This window comes from Prunus mume, linkage group LG3 (genome assembly GCF_029339155.1).
Source record: "Prunus mume cultivar Tortuosa linkage group LG3, ASM2933915v1, whole genome shotgun sequence".
NCBI classification, from domain to species: Eukaryota; Viridiplantae; Streptophyta; class Magnoliopsida; order Rosales; family Rosaceae; genus Prunus; species Prunus mume.
This window is the reverse complement of record NC_142700.1, coordinates 1,183,540-1,210,574: the sequence shown is the minus strand read 5'-3', so window position 1 is coordinate 1,210,574 and position 27,035 is coordinate 1,183,540. Positions and strand designations below refer to the sequence as shown.

Below are 27,035 nucleotides of genomic sequence, written 5' to 3'. Positions count from 1 at the left end.
TTTACTTGATGTGGAAAATGTTGTGCATGTAGGAGGTGGTGGGTTAAAACTTATTCAAAAAAGTACTCGAGTTTAGCTTAGGCGTCGAAAGAGTAAGATGATGAATTAGAATTTCTCATACAATATTAATGTGACAAAAGAAAAACCGAAGCCCAGTGTTACTGAAGATATTATATAAAAAGACAAGGCATGTCAATTGCCCCTCCGACAAACAAAGTTATTTTTTTTAAACGATAGTTTTGTCCCAAGTTTCCTAAACTTGGGTCTATTCATTGAGAAGAGGCTCTTTCTTTTCTTCCCATTCATCCATACGAATCTTTGATTTCGCAACCTGAAAAAAAAAAATTACATTTGATGCTTGATACACCTCCAAATTATATTTATATGGATATGATTGTATGATTAACTTATTGGAAGGGAAAAATCAAATTGAAATACTAGTTTGCCAACGTTACCTCTTTATTCCAGTCAGTCCGGAATGTGATCCAACAGAGTATAAGAGTTTGAATAAAAGTGCCCGCCAACATTCCCGACCATATTCCCTACAGATGCAATGGGGAAAGAAAAAAAAAAGGTTAGTCCCAAATTTAAGTAAATAAATTCATGGCTAGTGATTTTAACACTCCAAAGTGTGAATTATTCAGTTTTGAACTGCAAATGATTAAGAAAAACGAGTGTTAAAATCGCTATCCTAAATTAGTACCTTAGTTCCCAAGTCGAGCTTGAAGCCGAGAACACAACCCAATGGGATACCAATGATGTAGTAACATCCTATGTTAATCCATGCCACGATTGCTTGCCATCCACACCCAACAGCCACCCCTTAATTAATTCAAAAACAAATTCAATTAAGAATTAATGAACATGCATCTTTCGTATTAATTAACTTAATTATCCAAACATATAGTTCTTAATTACCAGACAAAACAGGTTGGATGCCGTTAAGTAAAAGAGTACAAGCCAAGAAAGGAGAAAGTTCAGCGACGGCATTAGAAACAGTGGAGCCCTCAGTGAATATATAGCTGAGGTAACGGCGGAGTGCAAGTATGATTATGGCAAGGATTAAGGAGATGATTAAGGAGCTTGTAGTTACAACCACCACTGCAAATGATGCTGATTTTGGATGCCCAGCACCAACCTCATTGCTCACCCTTATACTGTTTTTTTCACATTAATTAAACCACACACTAATTAATTTCATTAATTAATAATTAGTCCATAGTTGTATTAATTACATATGAATAAGCATCTGACCTTGCTGCAGCATTGAACCCAACCGAGATCATGAACACCCATCCAGATACAGCCATGCTGCATAAACTCAGTTACACATACTCTTTAGTGTACCAATAATTAAACAACAACAAAAAACACATAAGCAAAAAGTATGAATTTGTTGATACGAGCGATAATGGGGAGGGGGATTCGAACATAGGACCTCAAATGTAGCAGTAACTGTTCTTAACCACTTGAACTACAAAGGGTTTTTGAGTTTCGTCTTACCAAACAGAGAGTGCGTCCAGGGCAATCTCAGCATTCTTAAGCAACCCAGCGATCAAAACCAAAATCTGAAAGTACCAAGTCTCAAGGCACAGCATGACCGCGGATGCAGTGGATAACTTCAGAAACTCCCAGAGCCCAGAAAAAGCCTGTGAGCTAAACCCAGTCCAGGTATATTTGCACCTTGGGCTCACCAAGATGTACATTAACTGGGCCACCACCATGATCCACCAAGACAAGCTCAAAACCAAAGATGCACCCAGCAAACCCCACCCTAATTTGTACACCACCACCCAACTAAGTGCCACGTGAACCACAACTGTAACGCCAGATATGCAGGCGCTAGGCCACACTATGCTCTGAGCTTGTAAGAATTTTTGTAAGGGAAAATTGAAAGCCAGGGCAAAGAGCTGTGGAATTAGGCCATAGACGAAGAGTGCTCCTGCAGATGCTATGCTCTCCGTTTCGCCTAGTCCGATCAAGATTTGCTTGGAGAAGATGTAGATGAACATCACTGGGATTGCTGTTGCCGTGAGAAGAATTGTTGCTCGCTGCAAATATACACCCAGCATTTCGTTCTTATTTGCTCCAAATGCTTGGCCACACAATGTCTCCACTGCACTTCCCATTCCAAGCTGTGCATATATATTGCACGTGTTATCGATCGAAATTATAATTCTAGGATCACAAAATTTGTGCATAAAAATATGAAACAATAAGTAGACGTGTACGTTACTGGTGACAAATATTACCATAAGGCCGTAAGCAAAGACAGCGACTCCAGTGTTCCCTAGAGAGGCACCAGCAAATTCAAGATTGCCAAGTTGGCCACAGAAGATGAGGGTGGCTACTGCAGTGATGTTGCTGAGCACGTAATTCCCCACCGCCGGAGCTGCGAGGTAGAAGAGGGTCTTAATTTCGCGCCAAGAAGCCTGCCTAAGGCGCTGGAAATATGAGAGATCAGGGTTGGTTAGTATATCTTCCAGTGCTGAACTTATAGGCCCTCTTGCTGAAGCTTCTTCGGATTGTAACAAGGCTTCATTGCGCTGATCGCTGTCCATGTTCTCCATGCTCGATCGATTTTCTCGTCTTGATCACTCTCTGCCTCTAAATTTAGAACAACAACACTGGCTATATTCGGAGCAAGTCCAAATGACTTATATAGTGTATAAATATTGGAAATTTATGCAGGCCCTGCAGGGATTAAATTAACTCATGGTTGGTCCAACACCTACTTACTTTCTTTTAGCAAACTCCATTTATTTTTGGGAAGGAGGATCTTGATCGAATCGTCCCATCCTTTGTCCATGACAAGAGTTCAACCAAGACTAGAAGATTTTGTCAAAGGGAAAATGAAAAAAGCTACACCCCTTGCTGCACTATTTAATATTTAGGTTAGGGGGAAAAAGATTTATAATCGTTTTACACGAGAGGCGTATGCTTTCGGCTCGGCGTCCATACCATTCAAGTACTGTAATAAACAAAATGTACTATTTCTGGGAACCTATAGGATGATAAAATACAAGCCAAAAACACCCCCATAATCATAATACCAATCGTGCGAATTTATATCCCATGCATTGATTGGTCTCATTATACAGTTCTGAATAATTGGCTAGGACCGGGCTGAAATTCTGAACCAAGATGGCCAACAAGAACGACAATAAGAAATGAAGCACATGAAAACTCCTATTATGACAGAAGTTGAGTTGGTCCATTGTGCATAATTCAGTACCACAAAGTGACTGGAAGGAGACGCTATATTACTGCACATACTAATTGGGCAAAAAGAACTAAACTTATATTTTGGCTGCAATCTGAATTTACACATGCAATCTCGATAGTGTCAGTTACAATATAACCTCCCTCACTTTCCTAATTTTCTTTACAAAAAAAATTTATTACAGAAGCAAGCAAGAATCATGAATTAATATGGATTGGAAGCACAAACATGAAATCACCTCAGATCTAGCTTCTATCCCCAGTTCACGGTCTTCTATCGACTAGCTTGGGGTGACTAACATAACAAAGAACTCCTTCGAGGACTGACAAGTTTCTCTCAAGGGAATACTTATTACAAAACCATCATGAGGACCACCCCAGAAGCAAGGAGTAGAGAAAGCATCACATCATCATTGTACAGACCTGGAGAACATGAGAGCATATAAATGTTTAAAGTTAAATTCTGAAACAGCCCAAAAGGAGGAAAAGAAAAAACAAAATCACAATTCATCTGTTTTGCAACTTGCTCTTAAGAGTTTTCACAAGGTTAAAATATCTGAGCATGCCTTACATACTATACTGCACTTGCGGACTGCTCAAATAAACCAAATTAGCACTGAGGCAGTAAATGATCCCCATGAAGATAAATGAATGGACCTACTCACCACTTTCAGCAGATGCTGCTGCAGGAAGTGCAGGAATCTTGACATCTGAAATTCCAACAAGTCAGGCAAAAATCATTAGAGCATGACAGAAAGGACATACAACCTTTATTAACAACAAAGTCTTGCAAATGTTAATATGAAATGGAATGGTAGGGTATTCCATACAAATGAATAAACGTTAATAGCTTACACATACTTTTACTGCATGATGAACCTGCCCCTTGAGAAGAGGTGGGCCAGGGAGCTGGAATGTTATCGTTCAGATCACAAAGGAAGCTGACCCCTGAACTGTCAAATGTTGCATCGGAAGGCAAGCTCGGCAGAAGACATCCAGACACTATGATGCAAAAAGTACAAAGATAGACCAGTTTACAAGACTAGAACAAGAAAAGAGCAAAAGCACAGGCATGAAATTACTGGCAAAGTCAAAAGCAGTTACTTTGACAATAAAATGATGCTAACAATTGAAAAGGTGTAATTTCTTCTTTCGGCTACAGTGAACCTTTCTGGTAATGCTAAGCAGTTCTTTCTGTATAATATAATTGGACAATACAAACCAACCAAGTTTATTACCTTGATTTCCAACTGAGTTGTACAAATCCAATCCCCAAATCAATTTGACATACAGAAATCACAAAAAATTTGTATTAGTAACATGATCCAATGCTTATAGTTTGCTTTAAAAAGAGGGCTAGAGGAACGTACTAACCTTGGAGGGAGAAATCCTTGAGGCTTATATGACATAGGCTGTACACATTTTCAGTAATATTTGATTTTCTTAACTTCATGCCCAGTGATGCAGCACAATCCAAAGCTTGCAAGTTGGTTATGAAACTCTGCTTTTGCAAGTGGGACACATAGCTCTCCATGGCAGTACAACAAGCAGTCTGGTTACTTATCCCATTCCCACAACCCATTGCAACATGCTTCATGTTGGGGAAAACCAGGGGACAAACTGAAGTGAATACCAGATACAATACAGGGTCAGATACTCCAATTGGAGATTGGCATCTCTAAGTAAAATCAAACTGATATAAGATACAGAGCAAACATAAACTAGTATACTCTCTCGAACACACTCCACATACAAAAATCATGGAATAATCAACTACAATAATGCAGGTGTAAGCCCCGAATATGAGGTATACAGATAAAATTCCACTAACATCTCCGAAATGTCTGATCCAAATTCATAAAGATGGCAATCCAACCGTAGGAAATGCCAAGAAAATTCTCTCCCATACAGAGAGACAGAGAGAGAGAGAAAGAATGATGGAGATAGTTTTTATCAGAAGATGTATGTAATGACAGGTATTCCTTAACCACTGGCACTAATACATCGATACTTTACTTTTAGGAGAAATCTCTGACAAACTTCTAGAAAAATATATGAGGCCCCTATGTTTTAAACTGTTAAAATAATAACTAGTAATTTTTCTTCTTCTTTTTTTTTTTTTTTGGTGGTTAGAGAAAATAAAAAATAAAAGAAAAAGTACAGAACTTTGATGGAGGTTCTGTGTAGCACCATGTTTAACTCTAAACTCACCCTTGTTAATCTTGCAATTAGATAGTCCCCTTAGAACTTCCTTTGCATGAGAAGGATTGAGTTTACTTGCCAGCCACCGGAGGACAACACTTTTGCAGTCATTGACTTTACTTACTCCATCAGGTAAGATATCGTGAGCACCATCCGTGCTCAAAAGATCAGAAGCTTTTGATGCGATCCTCGTAGCGGCTTCTAATATGGCATTTTGACAAGTTTGAGCACAGCACTCTTTCACAGGGTCAATCTTCTCACAAGCGGCAAGCAACTTGGAAGTATCAACTGTATCCTCAAACTCATTAACATCAATGACTGGGCAAGATGCATAAGTCAGATTTGATGAATGAACCGAGCATATTTGAGCAAGACTGTCATTTGCACCCTGGCCCACCAAAATCTGCTCAATATCTGATAGACAATGTTTAGCAATCGTCCCATTTAAAGCAAGAACATTGGTCTCTTTACTGGATTGACCAATGAGAATTGTGAGAGTGGCTTCCAACTGTGGGCAACAAATTACATTAGCGAGCAGTGGTGCAAAAACCGACCAACAATCAACTGAGGTCACACTCATCAAACTCTCAGCAACACTGAAGTTTAGCGTACAGAGTCCTGCACCCACAGATCAACACGAAAATATATAACTTCAGATCTTAACCAAAAAATGCGTTGGGGAATCTAATTTAACTAGAAAAATTAAGGAGGGAGGAACCTGATAATTTTGGGACAGTGGTATTTGTGAACGGTGCCAGTGGTGAAGGAGCCAGAAGGGGAAGAAAGGGCTGAGGAGTCCCTGTAGGAGAGATCATCGGTAACATAGAATCTTGTTTAATCGTCAAGACTGGATCTTTATGATAAGTTAACGTGCTGCCACAACATATATGGAGACCTATAAAAAAAATCATTTACAAAGATTACTATCAATAACATTTAGATGGATAGTTTCTTCATGAATTTTTCGATCAGTAGTTCTAAAGCCTTAAATCAACTAGTATTGTTGAGGTAACTAAGAGGAAGTCAAAAACGAAAAAGAATGAGATAAAAGGAAATATATAAAAACTATCATAAATCCTAGAACTGCTTAGCAATGAATACTTCAACCAAAGGCAAGTAATGTGCCTCAATATGTCCATAATCTAGCAATGATGGCGATTATGGTGAAATCTTAAATCCGCAGTTCCATACTAATGTATGTCATACAAAGTTATAAGAGCAAACCTATACCAACTCGAACAGCAATCAAAATCCCAACAGTGCCCTAAACCTGGGATATTTTTAGTTCATTCTAACAAGTGACTAAAGAACTAAATAGTAGTGGAAGTGAAGCTGTGGCTTATAACAAGCAACATATTAGGAGATTGAGGAGAATAGGAGTTCAATCATTTTGAGAGCCAAATGCACCATATCCTTGGAAACTGAAATCAAAATCTAGAACCTTTCACAGAATCTGAGTTGCACAAAAATACCAAAGGTCAAATTATTCGAAACCCAGTTACATTCTTCAAAATAAAGCAACTTTAACAATGACCCAGAAGACAAAACTCAAGATCATGCAAAATTAAGCAGAACCCACTAAAGAAATCAACAAGAAACATATGAATACTCACATAGGAACAACATAAATATACGGACGGTGAGCTTCAGAGACACCATTTCCTTCATGCATTCAATTTCCTTACCCCCAAATAGCGAAACCATCACAAAAGACTACAGCCAAGTGGAGGGAAACTGAAGAAAAACAGAGAGAGAAAGAGATAGATGAAGGACTGAAACTCAGCTTGCAAGCATCAGCCTTGGAATTTCTCAGAGAATGGTTTGGCGGATGTGAGAAAATAAAGGAGACATTGTGAAAACAGGAAGATATGAGAGATAGAGACAGAGTAGAGAGAAGCCATGAATGAGCTTCAAAGTGGGGTGGGGCCAGAAGCAGTGTGAGAGTAATAGCTGTCTTGCTTGGGAGAGAGTAGGTAGGCCCCACACTGACCAGAAAACTGAGATAGAAGAGCACTGGCGCATTAACGCCACCCATCGCCTTTTTCTCCCCAACTGGCCAACTCCAACTTTCTACACCAGCCATTTGGCACGCGTGACACCTGTGGCAGTGATGACCTGCTCCATTAGTTCGTGTCTCTCACACGTGCGAAAGCTCCAATGGCCTACTTTTCTACAAAGCTTGGGCAGGCACTGTGGTAGTAGTTGTTCGGATAATTAAAGCGGCCATTGCTCAAAAAAATTCTGGTGCTTAATTGTGTAGGCAATAAACTTGAGTAGTTATTAAATACTATTTTCATTTTAAATTTTGACCTTCTTCTGGCCATTCATAAAAGGATCTCTGAAATAAAAGGATCTGAATTTAATAAAACAATCTATATTTTTAACATGAAATCAATGAACTGGGTTTGAGAATAAAGTTCAAATCTTTTGATTATCTATCTATCTTTGTCATGATTTTATGATTCGTTATAACGTACGTTATCACTTTAAAAATTCGTTTATTTGGGAAAGCATAGGAAAATGATTAGCATAATTGATGTTGATATGTCTTCCAAGGAGGGAATTCACAGCTTGTCTTCGACAATAAGCATTGCATGATTAAAGACCAAGGATAATAAAATAAAAGGGTGGAAAGCATCAAGCTAACATCAACTTTCACTGGTTATGAATAGACTTCTAGCTAGCAAGCCTAGCCAAATGAACAATGTACCTCCCTTTCCCCCCGTAGTGACAAAAGGAAAGACATGGAATAAAGTTTCCAACACTCGGATAAATCTTTCTTCGTTCAAGCTCAAAATCAATAAAATAAATAAAGGTTAATATCTTAAGTGGTCAAAAGTATTTATTTATATATCCGAGGTCTTAAGTTCTATTCCTCTCTCCCCAATAAAATAAAATAATAATGATAAAGTTTTTTTTTTTTTTTTGGAAAATTAATTTATCCCAATCGAACATTACTAAAATCAAACACAAGACTAAGCTAGGCTTAGCCCAAGTAGGCCTTGTCTAGTAGACATATAATTCAGGATGAAGCCCATAATGATATTGGACTGAGCAGCCCAATTAGATGTGCGCATGATATGGACCAGTCCAAAATCAGATGAGCTAAAAATTCATTAATAAAAGGAGTAAATAACATATACACCAAGGAAAACTATTCTCTATTATATATGGTACGTAACAGAGAGTGACAAATCTGAATCTCTAAAGAAAAAAGAATAGTAATAATAATGAGAGATGAAAAAGATGGGCCTCGTCCTAATTAGTCCTTAATACTCTGGAATAGTTTGGAGGACTGGCCTCCAGGGCCGTTGATGATCCATCTCATAGAAGTCCTGATCCTGACGATCCATCTCATAGAAGTTTTGATCCTCATCAGGGCCGTTCGTCGTCAAGAGGCTATCTAAGAGTTGTTCGACAGACGAAAGACCTTGCAGGTTTCCTCCATGCACCAACTCATCTAGCTCCTTTTTAGTAATCTTGATCTTCACCTGATCTCCATTAGTTGAAGTTGAAGATGTTGAAGCTGATGATATTATCTCACCAAGAAGCCTCTCCTTTTCGACCAAGTGGTTGTAAGCCTTCTTCTTCTTCTTATTATTACTATTATTACAATCATCACAAAGCTGCAGCTGAGAACTAATGTCGACCCAGTCGTCGTCGTCGCCGGCCCATACCGTCACCGAATCACGCCTCAAACAGTTTCCCATTCTAGCTAGCTAAGCTTAATTAAACTAGATATAATTCAGCTTATATAGCTTTAGAAACTAATTGAGGCTGCTGAGGGAAGAAGAGAGAGTATGACAATGGGGAGGTTTATGTTATATATAGCAGAGAAGAGAAAAGATAGGTAGAGTTGGCGTGGTGAGACCGTCACAAAAATGATAATATTATTGCGCTTCCAGGAAATTACATGTATGAATATAGTACATATATAAAGGACCGTACATGGTTCAACCTTTTTCTTTGTTTTTGGGGTCTAGGTGGTCTACGACAAGAAGTTAGCGCGCGGCTGGGCTTAGCTTAGCTGCTTGAATATTTACATATGAAGGTGTTTAATTTGGTTTGGTCTAATTCTAATACGGTTGGCGTGGCGTGGCGTGGTGTGGCGTGTGTGTTGAGGTAGCGGGCTGGCTGGCTGTCTGGTAATCAGAATGGTCAAGCCCACACCAGTTCCAGGGAGGATATCGTCAATTTTGAATTTTAAGTGTGAATTGGCTTTTGAAATGGAATATTTTGGGATCGGACAAGGAAGAGTGTGAACATAAGTATGCAAATGGAATCCTTGACTTTAGGGTAAAATTACTCAATCTCTCTATTATTCGTCTTTGAAACCTTCACCTTCTCCGTACGTAGTTGGTCAACAACAATATATAAAACCTTTTTATTCTTCTTTAAACAACAACAATAGCCTCACACTCCTTTTTTCCACTTAGCTTTAACGCCATATCATCATATTTAACACAATTCCCTCTCTCTCCTTGCTATCTTAATCGAGATACTACAAGAAAATTAGTCTTTCACGGCAAAATCTTGACCTACAAACTTCACTTTTCCCGGGACAATAAATCGTAGTGACGGAGTACGTGTTTTGCCGCCACAAGTTTCATGCGTGACTCCACAAATGGCGCGGATATATTTACCTATTATCTTTATACTATTAAAATATTTGAATGTTTATTTTTAAATATCCATACATATTTAAAGAGTATAGTCTATACTCTTCAAATATATTTGAATATTTAATAGTATAAAGATAATATATACAAATATATTTTTAAATATTTATATATATTTAAAGGTATAGCCGAGTGGCTATGCTATTAAAATATTGGTAGAATTTAACTCGTTTGGCCGTGCGGCTATACTATTAAAATATTCCATTAAATCCAACTGTATAGCCGTGCGGCTATACTATTAAAATATTCGATTAAATCCAACCAGTATAGACGTGCGGCTATAATATAAAACTATCCGATTAAATCCAACCGGTCTCTCCTGCCGGCTATACTATTAAAATATTCGTTTAAATCCAACCAGTCTAGCAGCATGGCTATACTATTAAAATATCCGATTAAATCCAACCGGTATAGCCTCACGGCTCCTATAAAAATATCCGACTAAATCCAACTGGTATAGCCGTGCGGCTATACTATTAAAATATTCAACCTGTCTAGCCGCGCGACTATAATATAAACATATCCGATTAAATCCAACCCGTATAGCCGTGCGGCTATATGAAAAAATCCGGTTTAATCCAACCTGTATAGCCGTTCGGCTATACTATTAAAATATTCGATTAAATCCATCCAGTCTATACAAAGTAGGACCCCAACGTTTAGGCGCCACATGTCAATACAAGTCTACTTTTTTAAAAAATTAAAAAAAACACAGAGTATAGCCGCGGCTGTACTCTTTTTTGTTTTAAAAAAAAAAGGACCATCCAGCGATTAGGAGCCAAATGTCCCCAAAAAAAGAATAGCCGCTGGGCTATACTATTTTCAAACATAGTATAGCCGCACGGCTGTACTATTTAAATACACTATATTTAAAAGGGCTACACTATTTAATAAATAAATATAGTGTAATACCCTTATTCAATTTATTATTCAATAATATAGTGTAGCGCAATATTTTAACAAAAAATTTCTTATTCAATAATATGTGAGAATTTTTTGTGTAATACGTGAACTTTGTGTGTCTTAATAAAAAATTTGTAAAAAGTATGTGTATTAAGCATTAGAAATACCTACGAATATGTACAATACGACTATTAAAGTAATTCAAAAAGGATAAGATATTACTTAATTACATATATTAAATTAAGGAAGTTGGCCAAAATAAAAATTACAGAAAGTAATTTTATATTTTAAAATTTTAAATTTTAAAAAAAAATTACATGAACACTTATCCCGACGAAATTTCATTGGCATAGATCTATGCCGGAAAAATTTCCGGATTAGGTGTTCCCCGACTAAAATACATGTGCCGATGAAATTATGTCGGGAGAGGTCTTATTTTTAAAAAATAAATTTTAAAAAAATAGTATAGCCGTGCGGCTTGACTCGGTTTTTAATTTTTTGAGAAAGGAAATAGTATAGCCGCTCGGCTATACTGGGGTTTTCTATTTTTTTAAAAAAAGAAATAGTATAGCCAAAATAAGTAGAAAAAGATAAGTTACAAATGAACATAGATGTTTGGAAGATGAGAATGCAGTTGCTTCTCAAAGAACAGGATCTTTTTTTTTTCATTTTAATTGATAGCTACTTTTTGGAATTGGGAGTCTGTTCTTAAGTAAATTATCGTCCCCTGAAAATCCATCATGTGCACTAATATTGGATTGTCCATGGAATTGATTTAACATATTTCCAGGGATAGAATTTCTGAGTTGGGTGGCAATCAAAACAGCCAAACAGGCTAGCGACAAAAAGCAGCTACTGAAAAAATAAGAAACTATAACCTTCATGTAATCTACCAAATTATGTGACTCTTAAAATATTGGTGGAACCTCTACGCAGTTTACTTTTGACTCCAAAAAAAAGCACATATGGTCTAGGATTGTCAATCAGTACACAGTCGAGTTAAACAAAAATAACACGTACACTTATATTCAAACAAAACATCGAACAACATAGCGATGACATATGATCTGATTGAGCTCTCTGGAAGTTTGGGGAGACAACCCTTGACGACCCTTCATCTGGTGAGCTGTTCAGATTATGATTATCTTCCTCTTTCTCTATCCTCCAAAAAGACAAGTTTGGCACTAGAAGCAATCATGCTTTTGGTTATCTTCCTTACAGCTTTCGACTGCTGAGGTGAACGAAAAAAATGTCATTTTCTTCAAATTCCGAGCATGCTCGAGCACATATTTTGCAAACTGAATTCCATTAGATCCAATGGAAAGCTCTATGGTTACTTCCTTAAGTTGATGAATAAAAGAAATGTTTTGCAATCTCCAATATCCCATATTAAACCCAGAACACTGCAGGAAAGGCAACAATCAACAAGCCTATTATAATATATATATATATATATATATATATTGAAGGATATTCGGTAAATATATGATTTGTAAATAACTCAACTTACATGGAGACATTATCATTCAATTTTAAAATCTAATTTTACTTAAACATTGATTAAAATGACTAATTACATTTGAGATTTTAAAGGAAATTTAATTTTGTTAGTTAGCAACTTAGCACTGCAAACTTGATGGTTTTCTAGGTTCAATTCAAGCTCCACATCTTAATATATTGGTGTAGGAAATAATTTGGACAGATTTTTGAATTTGAACTATACACATTATTTTTGTATAAATAATAGTGTACTCAAGGTTTTGGAAAAATAATGTAACGTATAACATGCCCTTGACTTTACGTAAAAGTGTAAAATGATTGACTAAACAGTAAAAACAGACACGTAGACAATGAACCATCCTTCCTTTCCTTATAAAGCATTGGAAGTTGGAACCACTCTCACTCACAACAGCAAACGAAGCACGCAAAAACTGAGACTCGGATGACCACCGAATGAACCAGTCAGGCGGTGCCCATTCCCGTCGCCGGAAGGCTTGGACGCACCGGCGCCGGAATTTCGGACCCCCGTCGAGTCCATTTCTTCACTGGAAGTTCGACGACGACAAAACCACCGGTGTCGTCCAGGCCTCCGCTCGGAAGCTTGCCGCGGGGCTCTGGCAATTGCGCTTTAACGAAATTTCAAGGGATCAAGACCTCAAGTTCAATTCTGGCCCTTCTGATCCTCCTCCGCCTCAGCTTCAGGTATTTCTGATTCGATTTTCATGTCGTTTTTGTAAAAGTTTCGTTTTTTACTCTGTTATGTGACTGCCACTGTGAGTTTGAACTCTGCTATGTATTTGTTTATTTGAACAGTTTTGCATATGAAATGGTTATTATAGGAACTTCAGAGAGAATGACTGCATTGCTATCATTTGGATATGTTCAATTTTGGGTTCAGATCTTAAAGCCAATTTTGTTTTGTCAAAGTGTTAGAGGTTTTACATAGATTTTAAGACTTTGAAATCAATCATTATGGTTCATGCCTTGAAATTGAATATATTAACGTTGAACTCATCATTGGGTAAGGAAAGGATTGATCTTTGTCAAACTATGTCTCAGTTATGCAAAAACTTTATATTCGCCTGCCCCCTCAACAAAAAAATTGCGGCTCAGCAACCTAATGTGTTATACAACTTTGACTTATCAAATTATTAAGATTTCAAGCTTCAATACCTGAATTATAAACTTCTAGTACTTATGTTTCATTTTCTTTTGATTTTCTAGCTTGAACCGTCTTCGCCATATCCCGAATGTGCATCAGAGAGTGAAACAAAGTGGAGCCCTGGCGGCTCAAAAGAATTTGATGACATCTATCGTTTTTACAACCATGTGAAGCTTCTCAAAGATAGGCCAGTTACTACTGGCTCTGTTGTTTCGACAATGAATGCAGAACTAACGGAAGCTAGATTGTGTATTCTTGCGCTAGAAGCTAAGCGGCAGTCCCTTAAGAAGAAAGTCAAACATTTTTTGAGGAAGCTAGAAGAGGAAAGAATCTATTGGAAGAGCAGAGCACAGCAGAAAAATCTTGCTCTTGACGAATTGAAGGAAGAATTAGGTAGGGAAAGGAAAAGTCGTCAGCAGGTGGAAAACCTTAACACCAATCTGATAAATCAATTAGCAGGTGCCAAGTTCTCTGCGGAGCATTTCATGAAAAAATATGAGGAAGAGAAAAAGAGCAGAAAACTCATGCAAGAAATTTCTAATGGACTAGCTGAACAAATTGGAGAAGACAAGGCTGAAGTTGAGGCATTGAAGAGAGAATCAAAGAAAATTGTTGCAGAAGTGGAAGAAGAGAGGAAGATGTTGCAGATAGCAGAGGTTTGGCGTGAAGAACGGGTCCAGATGAAGCTGATCGATGCAAAACTAACTCTTGAAGATAAATATTGTCAGTTGAACAAGCTGATAAAAGATGTTGAAACTTTCTTAAGGTCAAGTTTTGGCACTCTGGATATGACGGAGTTAAGAAAAGCTGAGTTGATCCTGCAGGCAGTTAAGTCATTGAATATCCATGGTATTGAAGAATTTTCTAATGTTCCTCCAAAATCAAATGATATATTCTCTGTTTTTGAAGAGCTCTGGCGATGTGAAGGTAGTGAGAGGGAGATTGAACCCTGCATTTGTCACACTCCTTCTAGCCATGAGGATAATGGGTTCAACCAAACTCATTTGTCAAAGCAGTTGAATTGCCATAATGATTATAATAGTTGTTTACAGAAAGATGCCAGAGGTTCTTGTGATTCATTGGAAGGGGATAATCCCGCAATTGACAGGGTTGGCCAGGGAAAAACTGTTTCAAGGAGCTTTAGTGATGGTAATGATAATGCAGTCCAATGTTCTCCAGATAGGGAAATCAGTGAGGTATGCGCAGCATCAGAGAAGCAATCAAAGCGCAAGACATCTTCTGCATCTAAGCTTTGGGGATCATGTCCAAGCAATGGTGAGTTTTATAAGATAGGCTTTGATGAGGGTGAAGGGAGGCTTTCAAATGGGATAACATCACGTTGGGGAGAAATTTCAAATAAAGGGTTGTTTGAACATGATACTACACACAGGTATTCAGCTGGACAGAGGATCCCAACAGACACAGTGAATCCACACATAACTCGAGGGATGAAAGGGTCCATCGAATGGCCTCGAGCCATTCAAAAGAATGGTTCGAAGGTCAAGCTTTGGGATGCAAAAATAGAAAGCCAGAAATCACAGTTGCGTCATGTTCTTAAACAGAAGGCTAGGTGAATTAGGAGCTTATACATTAGAAGTAGACACTTGTTTTCTTTTCTTAGTTTTTGGTTGCTATACTTCACTGTATTGTATGTTTATTTGGACACAAATGAGAAAGAACAATTCATTTAAGCTCTCTCTCTCTCTCTCTCTCTCTCTCTCTCTCTCTCTCTCTCTCATATTTCTTTACTGGTATTGATTATTGCATGTTGTGCAGCTGTATAACATGGCATTATGAGTAAGCATGTTATAGGCTATAGTCATTTATTTCCAGCTAGACAGCCAATCATTGTGTGTGCGCTTTTTCAATACAGGTGGGAGGGGCAGTTGAGAGTGTTTTTGACCCACTCTTTGGGTCATTCTTCCCATCCCAAGAAAGAAGAATTAGGAATTTGTGGGATTTCCTTTTTCTCCATAAGCTGATAAAAATGCGAGTGTTGTGTGTTCCCCTGTTTGCTTCTTGCTGAGGACTTGGTGGTGGATCCCATGTCTGTAGAATGTAACAAAGTTGTCTCCAAATAATTCATGCAATTTGCAAAGCTATCAACTTTTCTTGTAAAAGTAGACTATTATAAGGTCCTCTAAGACCAACATAGCTTTTTATATAAATGCGTGCAATTGTATTTGTACACAGTTGAGTATAATTTGATTTGTAACACCAAATACAAAGCAAGCAGCAACAGTATGAAGTTTTCTCGGAAATAATAACGTAAATTCGATAATAAAGCAACAAAGAACATTAACTAATAGTTTACATCAGGTAATTTGCTGCAGATATCGTTTATATTCAGTTAGGGTTAGGGGAGGATTAAACTTTAACAAAATCTAAAAAGACCACCACAATAAAAAAAAAAACAAGAAATCCTTCCCGCCTCTTCCCCTCCAAATCAAATCACCACACCGCTTTAAAAAAAGGCACGAGGCCCAACATCAGAAGGCCTATGGGCCCAAATTTACTGGTGATTAATTGAATGATCTGCCCTGGGTCCAGTGAGTAATACAACTTTCATGACTTTGGATGCAGAACCTCATTTGTTAGATATTTACTGGGTTGTCAAATCGATTACTGAAAAAGACCTGGCACCAATAATGTAATCCCCAATTTCTCCAATTCAAAGCACGGTTTAGATGCTTATCTTATCGTCTTGGCTGGGTAGGCATAAGTGTTTAGAAGACCATACTCATGATCCAATTTATCATTTCAAGTCTGATGATGATTTGGGAAAGAAATAAAAAACACAGAAGAAATTAAGACAACCCTTAAAAGGACAATCATCATCAGTTAACTTGATGGAATTAGACGACGAATCGACCAAACACAACTTCACTTGGTGCTTAAGATTAAGAAAACAAAATGCACAAGTAGGTTTCCACAAACACATGCATCAAAAAAGAAAGCCAGATGCTCATGAATGAATGGTTTTGAAGTAGTCACCAAATTAAGAGACGCAAGCATGGCAAATACATAATTAGCCTACCAATAAAAAACAGAAAGATTAAGATTTAAGATGATATTTTGATGGTTGATCATGCTTTGAGTTTTGGCCGAACAAGAGCTCTTCTAGTCCTAGAGTTAATGATTGTACAAACAAAATTCCCACCTGACCTGATGAAGAAATGGGGGTTGCCGCCAATGCCACAGCCACAGACTTAGGCAACATGTCATGCAAGTGGGACGACCATTTTTGGCTAATAACCTCAACTCTGCCTACACTCTCTCTACTGTCGTTACAAAACTAGCAAACTTTGTACCACTTGATGGACACTACTCTAAGAATGAAAATGACCTCACACCAATCTCCACTTTCACATGTTTTTATATACGCACGCACATGTTTTTATATATGCACGCTCAACCCACAATATCATCTCATGATTCGAACCGTTCATTTTTGGCTGGCTCTGAATAAGTTTTGATGACCATGTTATATAGTTTTGAAACCCCATTTAAAGGCTGTTATGATTTCGGAATCTGATGAAACAAAGGTTTAGATATTGCATCAAGGTGATTGAAATCATTTTTGTTGAGGGGACCCCTTTCAGGTTTTGAATTAAAAAAAGGCTAAGATTCTTCCTAATTATTTTCAATCAGTGATTAGAATGGGGAAACTATTATTGACAGAAAAAAAAATACTAAATGGAATCTGCAACTGCAACCAAAGAGAAAAAAAATACACAAATAGGTGGTTTGGTAATAAACTAATGTGATTTGGTCGTAGATTGATTGATTATTTTTATCAAGGTTGCTATATTGGTGGTCGGCTCTTTCATGGGGGAAGTGGCATGGCATTGGCATCAATCTGGTTGTTGAGATTGTGGTGATAATAGCACGAAAATGGGGAAAAAAAATAGAGAGTAAATTTATATATCAAACAGTTTAATTGCATCATTTCAAGTTCAATAATTCCTCTTACTGTGGGAAAAAAAAAAATCCTCAAGGGGATTAGATTTAGACTGGCACATGACAGAGAAGCCATGGCCGACCCAACATGATTGTAACAACTCAAACCAGAGAAAACGATCGGTCCTTTCTAATCGTTGATGCATAAGGATAGAGAAAAAAGGGCCTGCCACCTGAGCTGAGCTTGCTGCTGCGAACCAAACAATAATGTTAATTGATTTTTTTTTTTTTTTTAGTGGTGAGCTCCTTCTTGAAAAAGGGTTGATTGTGACCTCTATTTGCCTCCCTCCCTCCATCTCCATCTGGTTGAAAAAGTTGTGACACAGATATTTGATATTCAATCTTCCATACCAAACTTGGCCTCGATAATTTTGCAAAATAATGATCTTCTTACCCTAATTAATTTTTTTAGATATTTAGTTATATACACATTCGTAGTACTAGTGATATAAATTAATCCTACACCATTTAATTTCTATAAACAAACCAAAAAAAACCGAAAAACCAAAAAATGATGGCCCTGTTGAATTTAATTTTGATTATTAGATTACTTTGATGCTTTGTTAAGTGTGTAGGGTTTTTTTAATTTATATATGAGATTTTGGAGTTGCTTATTTTAAGAAATCGATAACATGTTGTAATTTATAGGAAATTCGAAGCCTCTTTGCTATTTTGTAAATGAATTTTTTGTGTATTTTCAAAGTCCATTTCATATAGATTTTTTTTCTATAAAAAAAATATATTTTGAATCCCTCTAAAATTTTACAACCCAGTTGAAAATGTCATCAAATGCTTGCTTATTGTAAAAATAATTCATGCTAGGATGTTGCTGCAAAAATTGCAGACCTATAGGACCTATATAGTTGGGTTTTTGGTAATTCATTCAACTTGTTACTCAAACTGGAGCGCCAAGTTGCAGAACGTCACAAAGATTGAATGGATGCTAGTCAACAAAACCAAACAGGACAAGATAAAGCAAAAAATTTGTATAAAAGGGTCACACAAATTGCGCTCTTCTTAGCTTTACAGCTCCTCATGTGCAGTGCAGATGATGAAAATCCTGCAACAAAACAGAAAGGGACGATCAAATTTGGTGTCTTCAAAAAGAATCAAATCAAGAAAAGGGTAAATTAAAATTAAAATTTGATAATTTTAATTAGAGTCTCCACAGACAGGAGAAAGACTTTCATGCAACATAGATAACACTTTTTGTTATCCTCGCCCAATAACGCAATGACTCGTGAGATAATTTTTCACGTATCATTGTGTTATTAATTAGATATTGTAAAACAGTGTCATCCCCGTTATAAGTGAATTTTTCTGCACAGACAGAGGTGTTTGCTGCAACTACAAAATATTACATAGTATCTGGTGCAAGAAGAACATGTACCTACAACACAAAGCCACTGCTACCCGACAAAACCTCCAACAAAACTCTCTGATAATACTTCTCCTTTTATATATATAATTTTATGTTAGTACAATATACAAGAATCTCATGTTAAAATAAAGGGGTGACTTTCTTGACATATTCGTAATAAAATAATATCCCATGATTCACCCTAGAACAATCATTCATTCCACAGCCTTGTGATTCTCTGGATCCATACATTTTAATCCCAAATTGAATTTTATAAAGTACCCATCTTGCCACCATCAAATCATATGCTAAACACTGAGCTTAGCAGAGGGTTTTTAAATTTTATTTTATTTTATTTCTGTAATTAAGTAACAGGTAGGATTCTTTCTTTATAGAATTGACACACACACATTATCAACGCACTAATTTACATGAAACTTGTAGCTCAAATGATTATAAACATTTATTCTTACATTCGAAGTTCTAGATTCGAGTCTCCAATATCTAATGCCGCTTGTATCCAAAAAAATAATTGCTTTTCGCAACCAATCGAAGATGGTTCATTGTTAAAAATTTGTTGCAACGCATGACGTAATGTGGAGCTTGATATAATAATTATTTTTTTAAAAAAAACAGTGGTGATGGGAGTGGGGTCCATGCAAGTACTTGTAAAATATTCCACTTTTATTGCCGTCTTTGATTTTGCAGATACAGAGCATAGTACTCCAGCGGCACATGCACACAATCACCGCGCCACACTTCAAAATTACTCGGGGCATCAACTAGTGATTCATTATTAACCGTTGGATCATTTTCTAGTTTTGATCTGGTGGAGCTGACATACATAACAAGCGATAGCATAGGATACTTTGATTGCAATATTGATTGGTCCATCACAAGACACAGTTAGTTAGTTGGGTCAGGGTGCACCTCTAGACTGTGAACCCATCATCCATGGGCCCGTGGCTAGCGGGTCCCAGCCAATGTTTGGTCATTGAAAGCCCAGGTCCCCCAACAGAATCCCACACAATGAGGCCAGTACAAGGGTGAGGGGTCCTCAATGGTACCTCACGAAAGGAAGGGGGTCCTCTCTTGAGAGAAACGTGAAATATCAACCCTATCTTTTTATTATCCTCCAAGGTTCTTAGAATCCCAACTGGATAACAACTGCAACTTGCAGTTATGGTGGATGGTGTTAGCATGAGATGAGTCAATATACAAAGTTAATTGTGTAATCTACGTCAGTCAACAATTGTCAACTATGCATCTATCATGTAGCATACGTCAATCAACGTGCTTGATCGTCCATCTATTGTAGAATTTAAGCCGATCAACAATTGCAACTGTGCATTCATTATATAACATACGTCAATCATCGATTGTCTGCTGTCTGTTCATTATGTAACTTAATACTAACTATGCATTCATTTGTTACATACGTTAATCATTCATCCAGAACATAACTTAAGCCGATCAACAATTGACACCATTCATCGATATACAAAGCATTAGCGTTACCCAAAATTTTGTACGGGAATGATAAATATGTACTGAAATATGCATACATATAGTATAGTGATGATGAAAATTTTGTCATATTCATATCAAATTGTTCATTGTACTATTGTAGTGTGCCACACACAATCATATATGATAACGAGTTTTAAGAGTACTATATAGTCAGCTGCTTCTAGAATCCCATTAATTCTTATAATCTCAAGCACATTAGTACAAATCCTTCCGTCAAATTGGGTCCAATAAGCAATTCAAGCATAAAACTCCATTACTATATCAAGCTTAATCCATTGAATTTGGGCCATTGGATTGTGGGAATTGTGAAATCCTGGAAAATGAATAGTGTGATAAAGCTTCACTTGTTTACTTCACAAACGACAAGTCCTTGTAGGCCCCCACCCCACTATTGTCATTTTGGACCGTCTAATGTGGCCTTCACAAGACTCTGCTTTTCTATCCCAAGTGGGGATTATTTTAACCACAAACCCAAACTGATTACCTCCTAAACCATCAATTATGAAGAGGCTAAATTTTCTAGTCACCATCATTAGCCACCCCCTCCCCACAACATCCTAGACCTTTTATTTTTCCATCATCAAATTATTTAGCGGATCACTGTTCATCCACTTGGCATGGACTGAGACCCTTGAAGCGGGACCCGCAGCTTTGGAAGCACCCACGTGGTGGGTTTTCAGAGGAGGACGTACCCACGTGGATTATTATATGCATTTGTCATTTGACGTAGTCAAACAAGACGGGTTTGGCGTCAGGGCCCCGTTTTGTGAAGAGGGGAATACCGACGTGGTGGATGGATACTTTGTATTTTTACATAGGAGCGCGTTCCTAACAATCCCCATTGCTGAGTTTTTTTTTTAATTCATTATTATTTGATGCTTTTAGGAGGTGCACGAGTAATTATAGTATAGTGCATGAGTATGTTTACGTGGTATAACTCGTTATCTTGTTATTAAAAAAATAGATATTTTATAATACCATACATTAATATATGAACAAATTATATTACATTATTGTATTTTAATACAATACAATTATTTCTCGAGGTGCACGTGCACAACTGTCATTAGCTTTCCTTCTGCTATTTTGTATCAAGATAAGAAAATTTGTTTTCAGTTTCACCGGCAAGTATTTCGTCCAAAAACAAAAGGTTCTCTCTAGATAGGCAAGTGGTCCACACGTGTTGATGGGAGCGCGTGTAATGGATGAATGACTCTATTGGAATTTCACTATTTTTTACAGTTTTGTGAACTTGTGGCGTCCTTTTAATGTCATCATGCATCTTGTTAGAGAGAGAGCTCATAAGGAAATGCGGACAAAATGAGACTCAAATGCAAATGAAATGAATTATTGGGTTCGCTTGTGGGGGGGGGGGGGGGGGCCTTGCCAAATGGAAATGCTCTCTCTATATATACACTTGCTCAGCCCTCCAAAGCCCAGCTTATGCGTAAGCCAATATAATAAATAATTTCAATGGAGCTGTGAAATTGGGTTTCGTGGGTTTTTTCCTTTCCTCAATTGGGTCGCCGGGAATTATCGATTCCGTCGTGGGAATCTGATTGATTATGACATATGGCGAAGGGCCGGAAACTGACGCAGAGCCGCAGCGAACGGTTGCTCGGAAACTACAGCAGCTACAGCCACGCTCATGACTCGCCGGAGCTCGGCGAAGACGACGTCTGGTCGATGGTGAACACCGTGGACGAAAGGGAAGACCCCGAAATCGAAAATTCGCACGGAGATTGGAGCCCACGCGCCTCCGCTGAGACAAACGGGGGCGTCTCGTCGAGGAGGAGCCGCCGAATTGCAAGGGAAGATGGCAACGTGGGTGGCCTGTCATTGGCTTTTGACGATTCCGGAAAAACGGCGTCATCACCTAGGATCGTGCACCAGTTCCGCGGACACGACAGCGTGGCGTCCCCACGTGCGCACCACATGGCCACGTCAGCTCCCGTGAACGTGCCGGACTGGAGCAAGATTCTCCGGGTCGACTCGGTGGACTCCCTGTACGAGTTGGACGAGGAGTTGGATGGGAATGACTCGGAGATGATCCCGCCACACGAGTACCTAGCGCGTGAGTACACGCGTGGCGCGACGTCAGTTTTCGAAGGCGTCGGGCGGACCCTGAAGGGCCGGGACATGCGGCGGGTAAGGGACGCGGTGTGGAGCCGGACCGGGTTTGATGGTTAATTGTGATTAGTGTTAGGATTAGAAAGGGAGTTTTATTGTTAAAAATGATTGGGTTTGGGAAGACGTGGTAGTGGAGATTTTAATCTGATTGTTGTGAAATGGTATTTTTGCACTGGGCAATGATTCAGCTGAGTTAATAGCCTCGGTTGCGAGTGAGCCCAATTTGCCCAAACATTTGAATTCTGAATTGGGGATTGGATTGAGGTCCTTCTTTGGTCTTGGATTGAGGTCCTTCTTTGGTCTTTTTCTGTCGTGGGTTGAATTTTGGAAATCAATTTGTCTTAGTTGGTAATATAATTTGGTAATTTATGAGCTTCAAGTACAGCCTCCTGTGATTTCTTCTTTTTGAATATTAAATTCACACACGTTATAGGGATGTTAGAATTTGAATTCAGAATTTTACTCGGGAGAAAAATTACTCTAATGAGATCGTGTCTCGCATGTGAACTTTTAAGAGTATTGTTTTATGAAATTTTTTAGCTCTTATTATTCTTGATAAATTATGTAGGCATTTTCAGCAATATGATTTAGATGCCTTTTTTAAATGTCATTCTTTGAGTTAAATAAAATTTGAGGATACGTGGCAATTTAATCAAAAACTGAACATGGAATGTCATTGAGTGCAATCTTGTAGTTTACCATCTTATTTCTTGAAAAAATTAAAAATTAAAAATTTGTGTTACCTGTCAGGCTACAATTATGTGTGTTTATTTATATTAATACGCTAAGTCAACAAAAATCAACAATATCATCTACACATATAATAACACGTAAATTAATAATATCACTTAACTATTTAAAATTTGTAGTTTACCATCTTTTTTTTCATAGTCTCACACTAATGGCCTAACTACCTAATATAACTATTATATACCTATGGAGTTTCTCCACCAAACTGTTTAAAATTTGTAGAATAAATAGATACTAAAAGTCTAGAACAATCAAATATTAGTGACTTTAAAAAAATTAGTGACTTGAAATGTGATCAAAATTCATACCATCTCCACTTGATAATTAACATCTCTCAAACCTCACAAGCCAATCTTAGTTTCAACTATAACAGAAACCTATCATTTAACCAAACTATATTAGTATTAGTTGATAAGTGTCTCAATACTTACACACACGCACATATATATATATATATATATATATGGATAATTCAGTAGCTATCTTATTTACCCTTTCTAAAAAAAAATTGACTGCGATCATGTCTTCCCCAGTAACAATTAATAATAACTTGATAATAAATGTAGAGAGTTTCACTATTATGTCAAATATAGGAGCCTAAATTATTATTATCTTTTTAAAAAACCATACATAAAATGGACTCTAAAAACACATCCAAAGCTCATTTAAAACATAACAAAGAGGCTTTGAATATCTTATAATTTGCAAAACTGCTATCTATTTTTATAAAACAAGCTCAACCTCAAAACCTTACCAAAAAAAAAAAAAAACCCAAAACACTCAAAATAAAAGGGTAAGCTAGAAAATTAGTATATTAAGTAAACTTGAAAATAGATCAGCTGGTAATAATTTTAAAATTTATTTATAAGAATTAAATGATATAGTATTTATCCATAACACCAATATTAAGAATGAATATATAACTAAATATCTCAAATGACATGTGGTTTTATTTCATCCACCTAATATTTTCAAAGTCGTGTCAATTGCATGAAGAAAGCATGGAATCTAAAAAGAGAGAAAATAAGAGTTTGATGATGATGATGATGAGCATTGAGCATAAGGTGCGGGGGCCCCTGATATCCAAAGCTTAGTGTTAAAGTCCAAATTTCCAAAGTCTAGTCAGTTAGTGTTGATTTCATAGCACGAAGACAAAGGTGAAACCAATGGCTCTCGTAGCCTGTGAGTTGTGAGTTCATATGAGTGAGAGAGGCAATAAAAAGTAGTTGCGTCCTTTTTTTGAAAAAGTTTTAGCCCATATACATACACTTATATATGCTCCAACTTGACAATGCCATCCATCCAATTTTTTATTATAAAAAATAAATTAAAATTACACAAGCGATATCGTGACAAGTAGATTCACAATATCTCGAGTATAAGAATAACTACTTTATCTATTTGAACTAGAATATCTTTATTATGAGTGTAAGAGTAATTCTTTATTATGAGTGTAAGAGTAATTACTTTATTATTATTATTAGGTATTTAAGCTATAAACCTCTTGCTGCATCATTCCTTATAAATTTGTAATCCGCTCCGCACAGTAAATATTGCATTTTCGTTGGCTTGGACCTTGTCAACCTGTCCTGCCCTTCCGTCCCACTATCTATCAGCTTCCACTAAAAGCATCTGGTTTTGCTCGCTCCTGGGAGTGGGTGGGCCTCCTCATTTTTTGTCCATATTTTCTAATTCTGACTCTTCCGGCATTTATTCCCCGCCTGCCTTTGTTCTTTACTTTGAAAAAAACATCCACACTCTTCTATTATTCAAACAATTACTGGGGAAAAGTCCTCTCTCTCTCTCTCTCTCTCTCTCTCTCTACATTGTATGGGCTTTTATTGAAAAGAGAAATCCAACTTGAACCACAAACCGAAGCCCAATGCAGAGTGGGATTGACATTGGGTACGAGTTGACGTGAGGATATGCAATGTGCAATGTGCAATGTGCACTTGCTGGTATGGGAGGATTACGTAGAGGGGATGTAGAAGCCCATCGTCATCACTTGTTGTGATGGTGAGAAAATGGAATGGTAGGACTAGTAGGTGACAGACAGACCGACTGCATGTGAATTGTTGACACCAAGAGTACAAGAGAATAGTGCTTTAGGGAACGTCTTCGGTTTTGACCATAGCAAAATTCCCGTTCAATCTCCAACTATACCCTACGAGGAGCCTGAATCAGATTTTGGGCTGCAAAGTGTATCACGGAACGTAATCTCTAGATGTGTGGGGGTCTAGTTCCTCTCAGTCGTATATGCACAAACCTACCTAAACCCGGAGGAGAGGAGCTCCCATCATTAAGCTTTATGTCTAGAGGTCGGTCTCATGGTCACGTGAAACACCCGGGTTTGGTTTGGTTTTTATTTCAACACGTGTACGGCTACATAAAATTAATCCACACGATTTTTCTCTTTTTGAATTCTTTTTTTGTCGTGGAATCTATGGATGGCTAGCTGGCACACACGAGGAAAAATAAATTTGAAATGTTAATCACTTGGGATGATGTTTTTTTTTTGGTGGAGATTAAATGAAATTAAAACAGCACGACAGAAAATGAACATTCAGAGATGGGATAATAAAATAATAAATGAGAGAAAGTGATGGGACGAGAAGCATCCCTAACGAGCTTTCTAAATTTTTTATATATATATAAATTTTAAGAAAAAATTATAAAAATACAACTCCAATATGCTCTATATCCACTTCCTAAATACAAGAAGATTACTATGGTTCCTTTATGATTTAATGCTGTTTTATTTTATGCATATTTAAACTTTAAACTAATGATAATTATTTTTTAATATTAATTTTTATAGAGATTGATCAATATTATTGAATTAAAAAATAATTATAGTATTTATGACTCCTAAACTAAGGCGTATAATTGGAGTTCAAATTGTATAGAGAGCTATTAAAATAGCTTTTGTGTGTGTTTTAGCTAAATTTTAACTAAAAAATAAGGAGTATAATTGCATATGCTTGAAGAAACTAATTATAATCACAGTTTTGCTAACTGCTTCCTAAAAAAATTTCAAATTATTCCATTTCAAGCAATGAAAATAATAATGGAAATGTGAAATCATATAAGTTTTAACTGTTATTTTTCATAGATTCAAGCTCAACAATTATAATCTTCTAGCCTATCAATAAATCATGATCTTCTTCTTCTCCTTCTTCTTTATGGGTCCAAATTCCAATCTAAATTATGATTTTCTTTTTGGACTTGGTCATTGCCTGCCATCTAATAAGTGGTTAATTACTAACTTTGCCCTCCATAGAGAAAATCAATGATGATAAGATAATAATAAGAATGTAGGCCCAAAAGAAAGAGAAACACTTGTGCAACATGCAACGTGTGATAATTTTTTTATGTGGCAATCTTTTTTCGCAAGAGAAGAGGATAGAATATAGCACATCCTAAATATTTTGAAACTAAGCAGTCACTTTCAAAAGTGAAATTTTTATGCTAAAACCTAAATTTACTTATAAGTAAGGCATGCTGACCATACAAAAATATCAAAAGCTCTATAAAATCGCAATTTTCTGTCTCTTTAATAGATTTTTTTTTTCCTTTTTCTCTTGGGAAATTTAATAATATATATATTTTTTCTTCAGTTTTTGTATTCGCAAATTTG

The 27,035-nt window shown here is 37.0% G+C and overlaps 5 protein-coding genes across 5 annotated transcripts; 2 read left to right on the top strand and 3 right to left on the bottom strand.

The window, feature by feature from the left end:
• Positions 1–131: 131 nt before the first annotated feature.
• On the bottom strand, positions 132–3,134 carry LOC103324561 (protein DETOXIFICATION 40-like). Its single transcript, XM_089048319.1, has 7 exons — positions 2,253–3,134; positions 1,504–2,135; positions 1,255–1,311; positions 919–1,157; positions 704–822; positions 456–542; positions 132–331 (listed from the first exon to the last, which is right to left on the bottom strand). The coding sequence occupies exons 1-7, from the start codon at positions 2,568–2,570 to the stop codon at positions 266–268; spliced, it is 1,518 nt and encodes a 505-aa protein (XP_088904445.1). The 5' UTR covers positions 2,571–3,134; the 3' UTR covers positions 132–265.
• A 145-nt stretch (positions 3,135–3,279) lies between these two features.
• On the bottom strand, positions 3,280–7,461 carry LOC103324531 (putative GPI-anchored protein At1g61900). Its single transcript, XM_008226601.2, has 8 exons — positions 7,038–7,461; positions 6,143–6,319; positions 5,434–6,042; positions 4,597–4,842; positions 4,461–4,472; positions 4,084–4,224; positions 3,888–3,932; positions 3,280–3,645 (listed from the first exon to the last, which is right to left on the bottom strand). The coding sequence occupies exons 1-8, from the start codon at positions 7,126–7,128 to the stop codon at positions 3,575–3,577; spliced, it is 1,392 nt and encodes a 463-aa protein (XP_008224823.2). The 5' UTR covers positions 7,129–7,461; the 3' UTR covers positions 3,280–3,574.
• Positions 7,462–8,517: 1,056 nt separating this feature from the next.
• LOC103324532 (uncharacterized) lies at positions 8,518–9,303 on the bottom strand. The gene has a single exon (XM_008226602.3). It carries the CDS (start codon positions 9,132–9,134, stop codon positions 8,694–8,696), a length of 441 nt encoding a protein of 146 aa, XP_008224824.2. The 5' UTR covers positions 9,135–9,303; the 3' UTR covers positions 8,518–8,693.
• A 3,603-nt stretch (positions 9,304–12,906) lies between these two features.
• Positions 12,907–15,363, top strand: LOC103324533 (uncharacterized). Its single transcript, XM_008226604.3, has 2 exons — positions 12,907–13,208; positions 13,731–15,363. Exons 1-2 carry the CDS (start codon positions 12,960–12,962, stop codon positions 15,240–15,242), a joined length of 1,761 nt encoding a protein of 586 aa, XP_008224826.2. The 5' UTR covers positions 12,907–12,959; the 3' UTR covers positions 15,243–15,363.
• Positions 15,364–21,807: 6,444 nt separating this feature from the next.
• LOC103324534 (protein S40-5-like) lies at positions 21,808–23,027 on the top strand. Its single transcript, XM_008226605.3, has one exon. The coding sequence runs from the start codon at positions 22,091–22,093 to the stop codon at positions 22,706–22,708; it is 618 nt and encodes a 205-aa protein (XP_008224827.1). The 5' UTR covers positions 21,808–22,090; the 3' UTR covers positions 22,709–23,027.
• Positions 23,028–27,035: the final 4,008 nt, after the last annotated feature.

What these genes read in the sequence shown, in the direction of transcription:
- LOC103324532 (XM_008226602.3), bottom strand. Translation starts at nt 9,134, where the DNA reads ATGGGAAACTGTTTGAGGCGTGATTCGGTGACGGTATGGGCCGGCGAC.
- LOC103324533 (XM_008226604.3), top strand. Translation starts at nt 12,960, where the DNA reads ATGAACCAGTCAGGCGGTGCCCATTCCCGTCGCCGGAAGGCTTGGACG. An exon ending in CTCCTCCGCCTCAGCTTCAG is followed by an intron (nt 13,209 to 13,730) that starts GTATTTCTGATT and finishes TTGATTTTCTAG; the next exon opens with CTTGAACCGTCTTCGCCATA.
- LOC103324531 (XM_008226601.2), bottom strand. Translation starts at nt 7,128, where the DNA reads ATGGTTTCGCTATTTGGGGGTAAGGAAATTGAATGCATGAAGGAAATG. An exon ending in TAATTGCAAGATTAACAAGG is followed by an intron (nt 4,843 to 5,433) that starts GTGAGTTTAGAG and finishes TATTCACTTCAG; the next exon opens with TTTGTCCCCTGGTTTTCCCC. An exon ending in AGCAGCATCTGCTGAAAGTG is followed by an intron (nt 3,646 to 3,887) that starts GTGAGTAGGTCC and finishes CATGTTCTCCAG; the next exon opens with GTCTGTACAATGATGATGTG.
- LOC103324534 (XM_008226605.3), top strand. Translation starts at nt 22,091, where the DNA reads ATGGCGAAGGGCCGGAAACTGACGCAGAGCCGCAGCGAACGGTTGCTC.
- LOC103324561 (XM_089048319.1), bottom strand. Translation starts at nt 2,570, where the DNA reads ATGGAGAACATGGACAGCGATCAGCGCAATGAAGCCTTGTTACAATCC. An exon ending in AGCTCGACTTGGGAACTAAG is followed by an intron (nt 543 to 703) that starts GTACTAATTTAG and finishes TTGCATCTGTAG; the next exon opens with GGAATATGGTCGGGAATGTT. An exon ending in GGACTGACTGGAATAAAGAG is followed by an intron (nt 332 to 455) that starts GTAACGTTGGCA and finishes TTTTTTTTTCAG; the next exon opens with GTTGCGAAATCAAAGATTCG.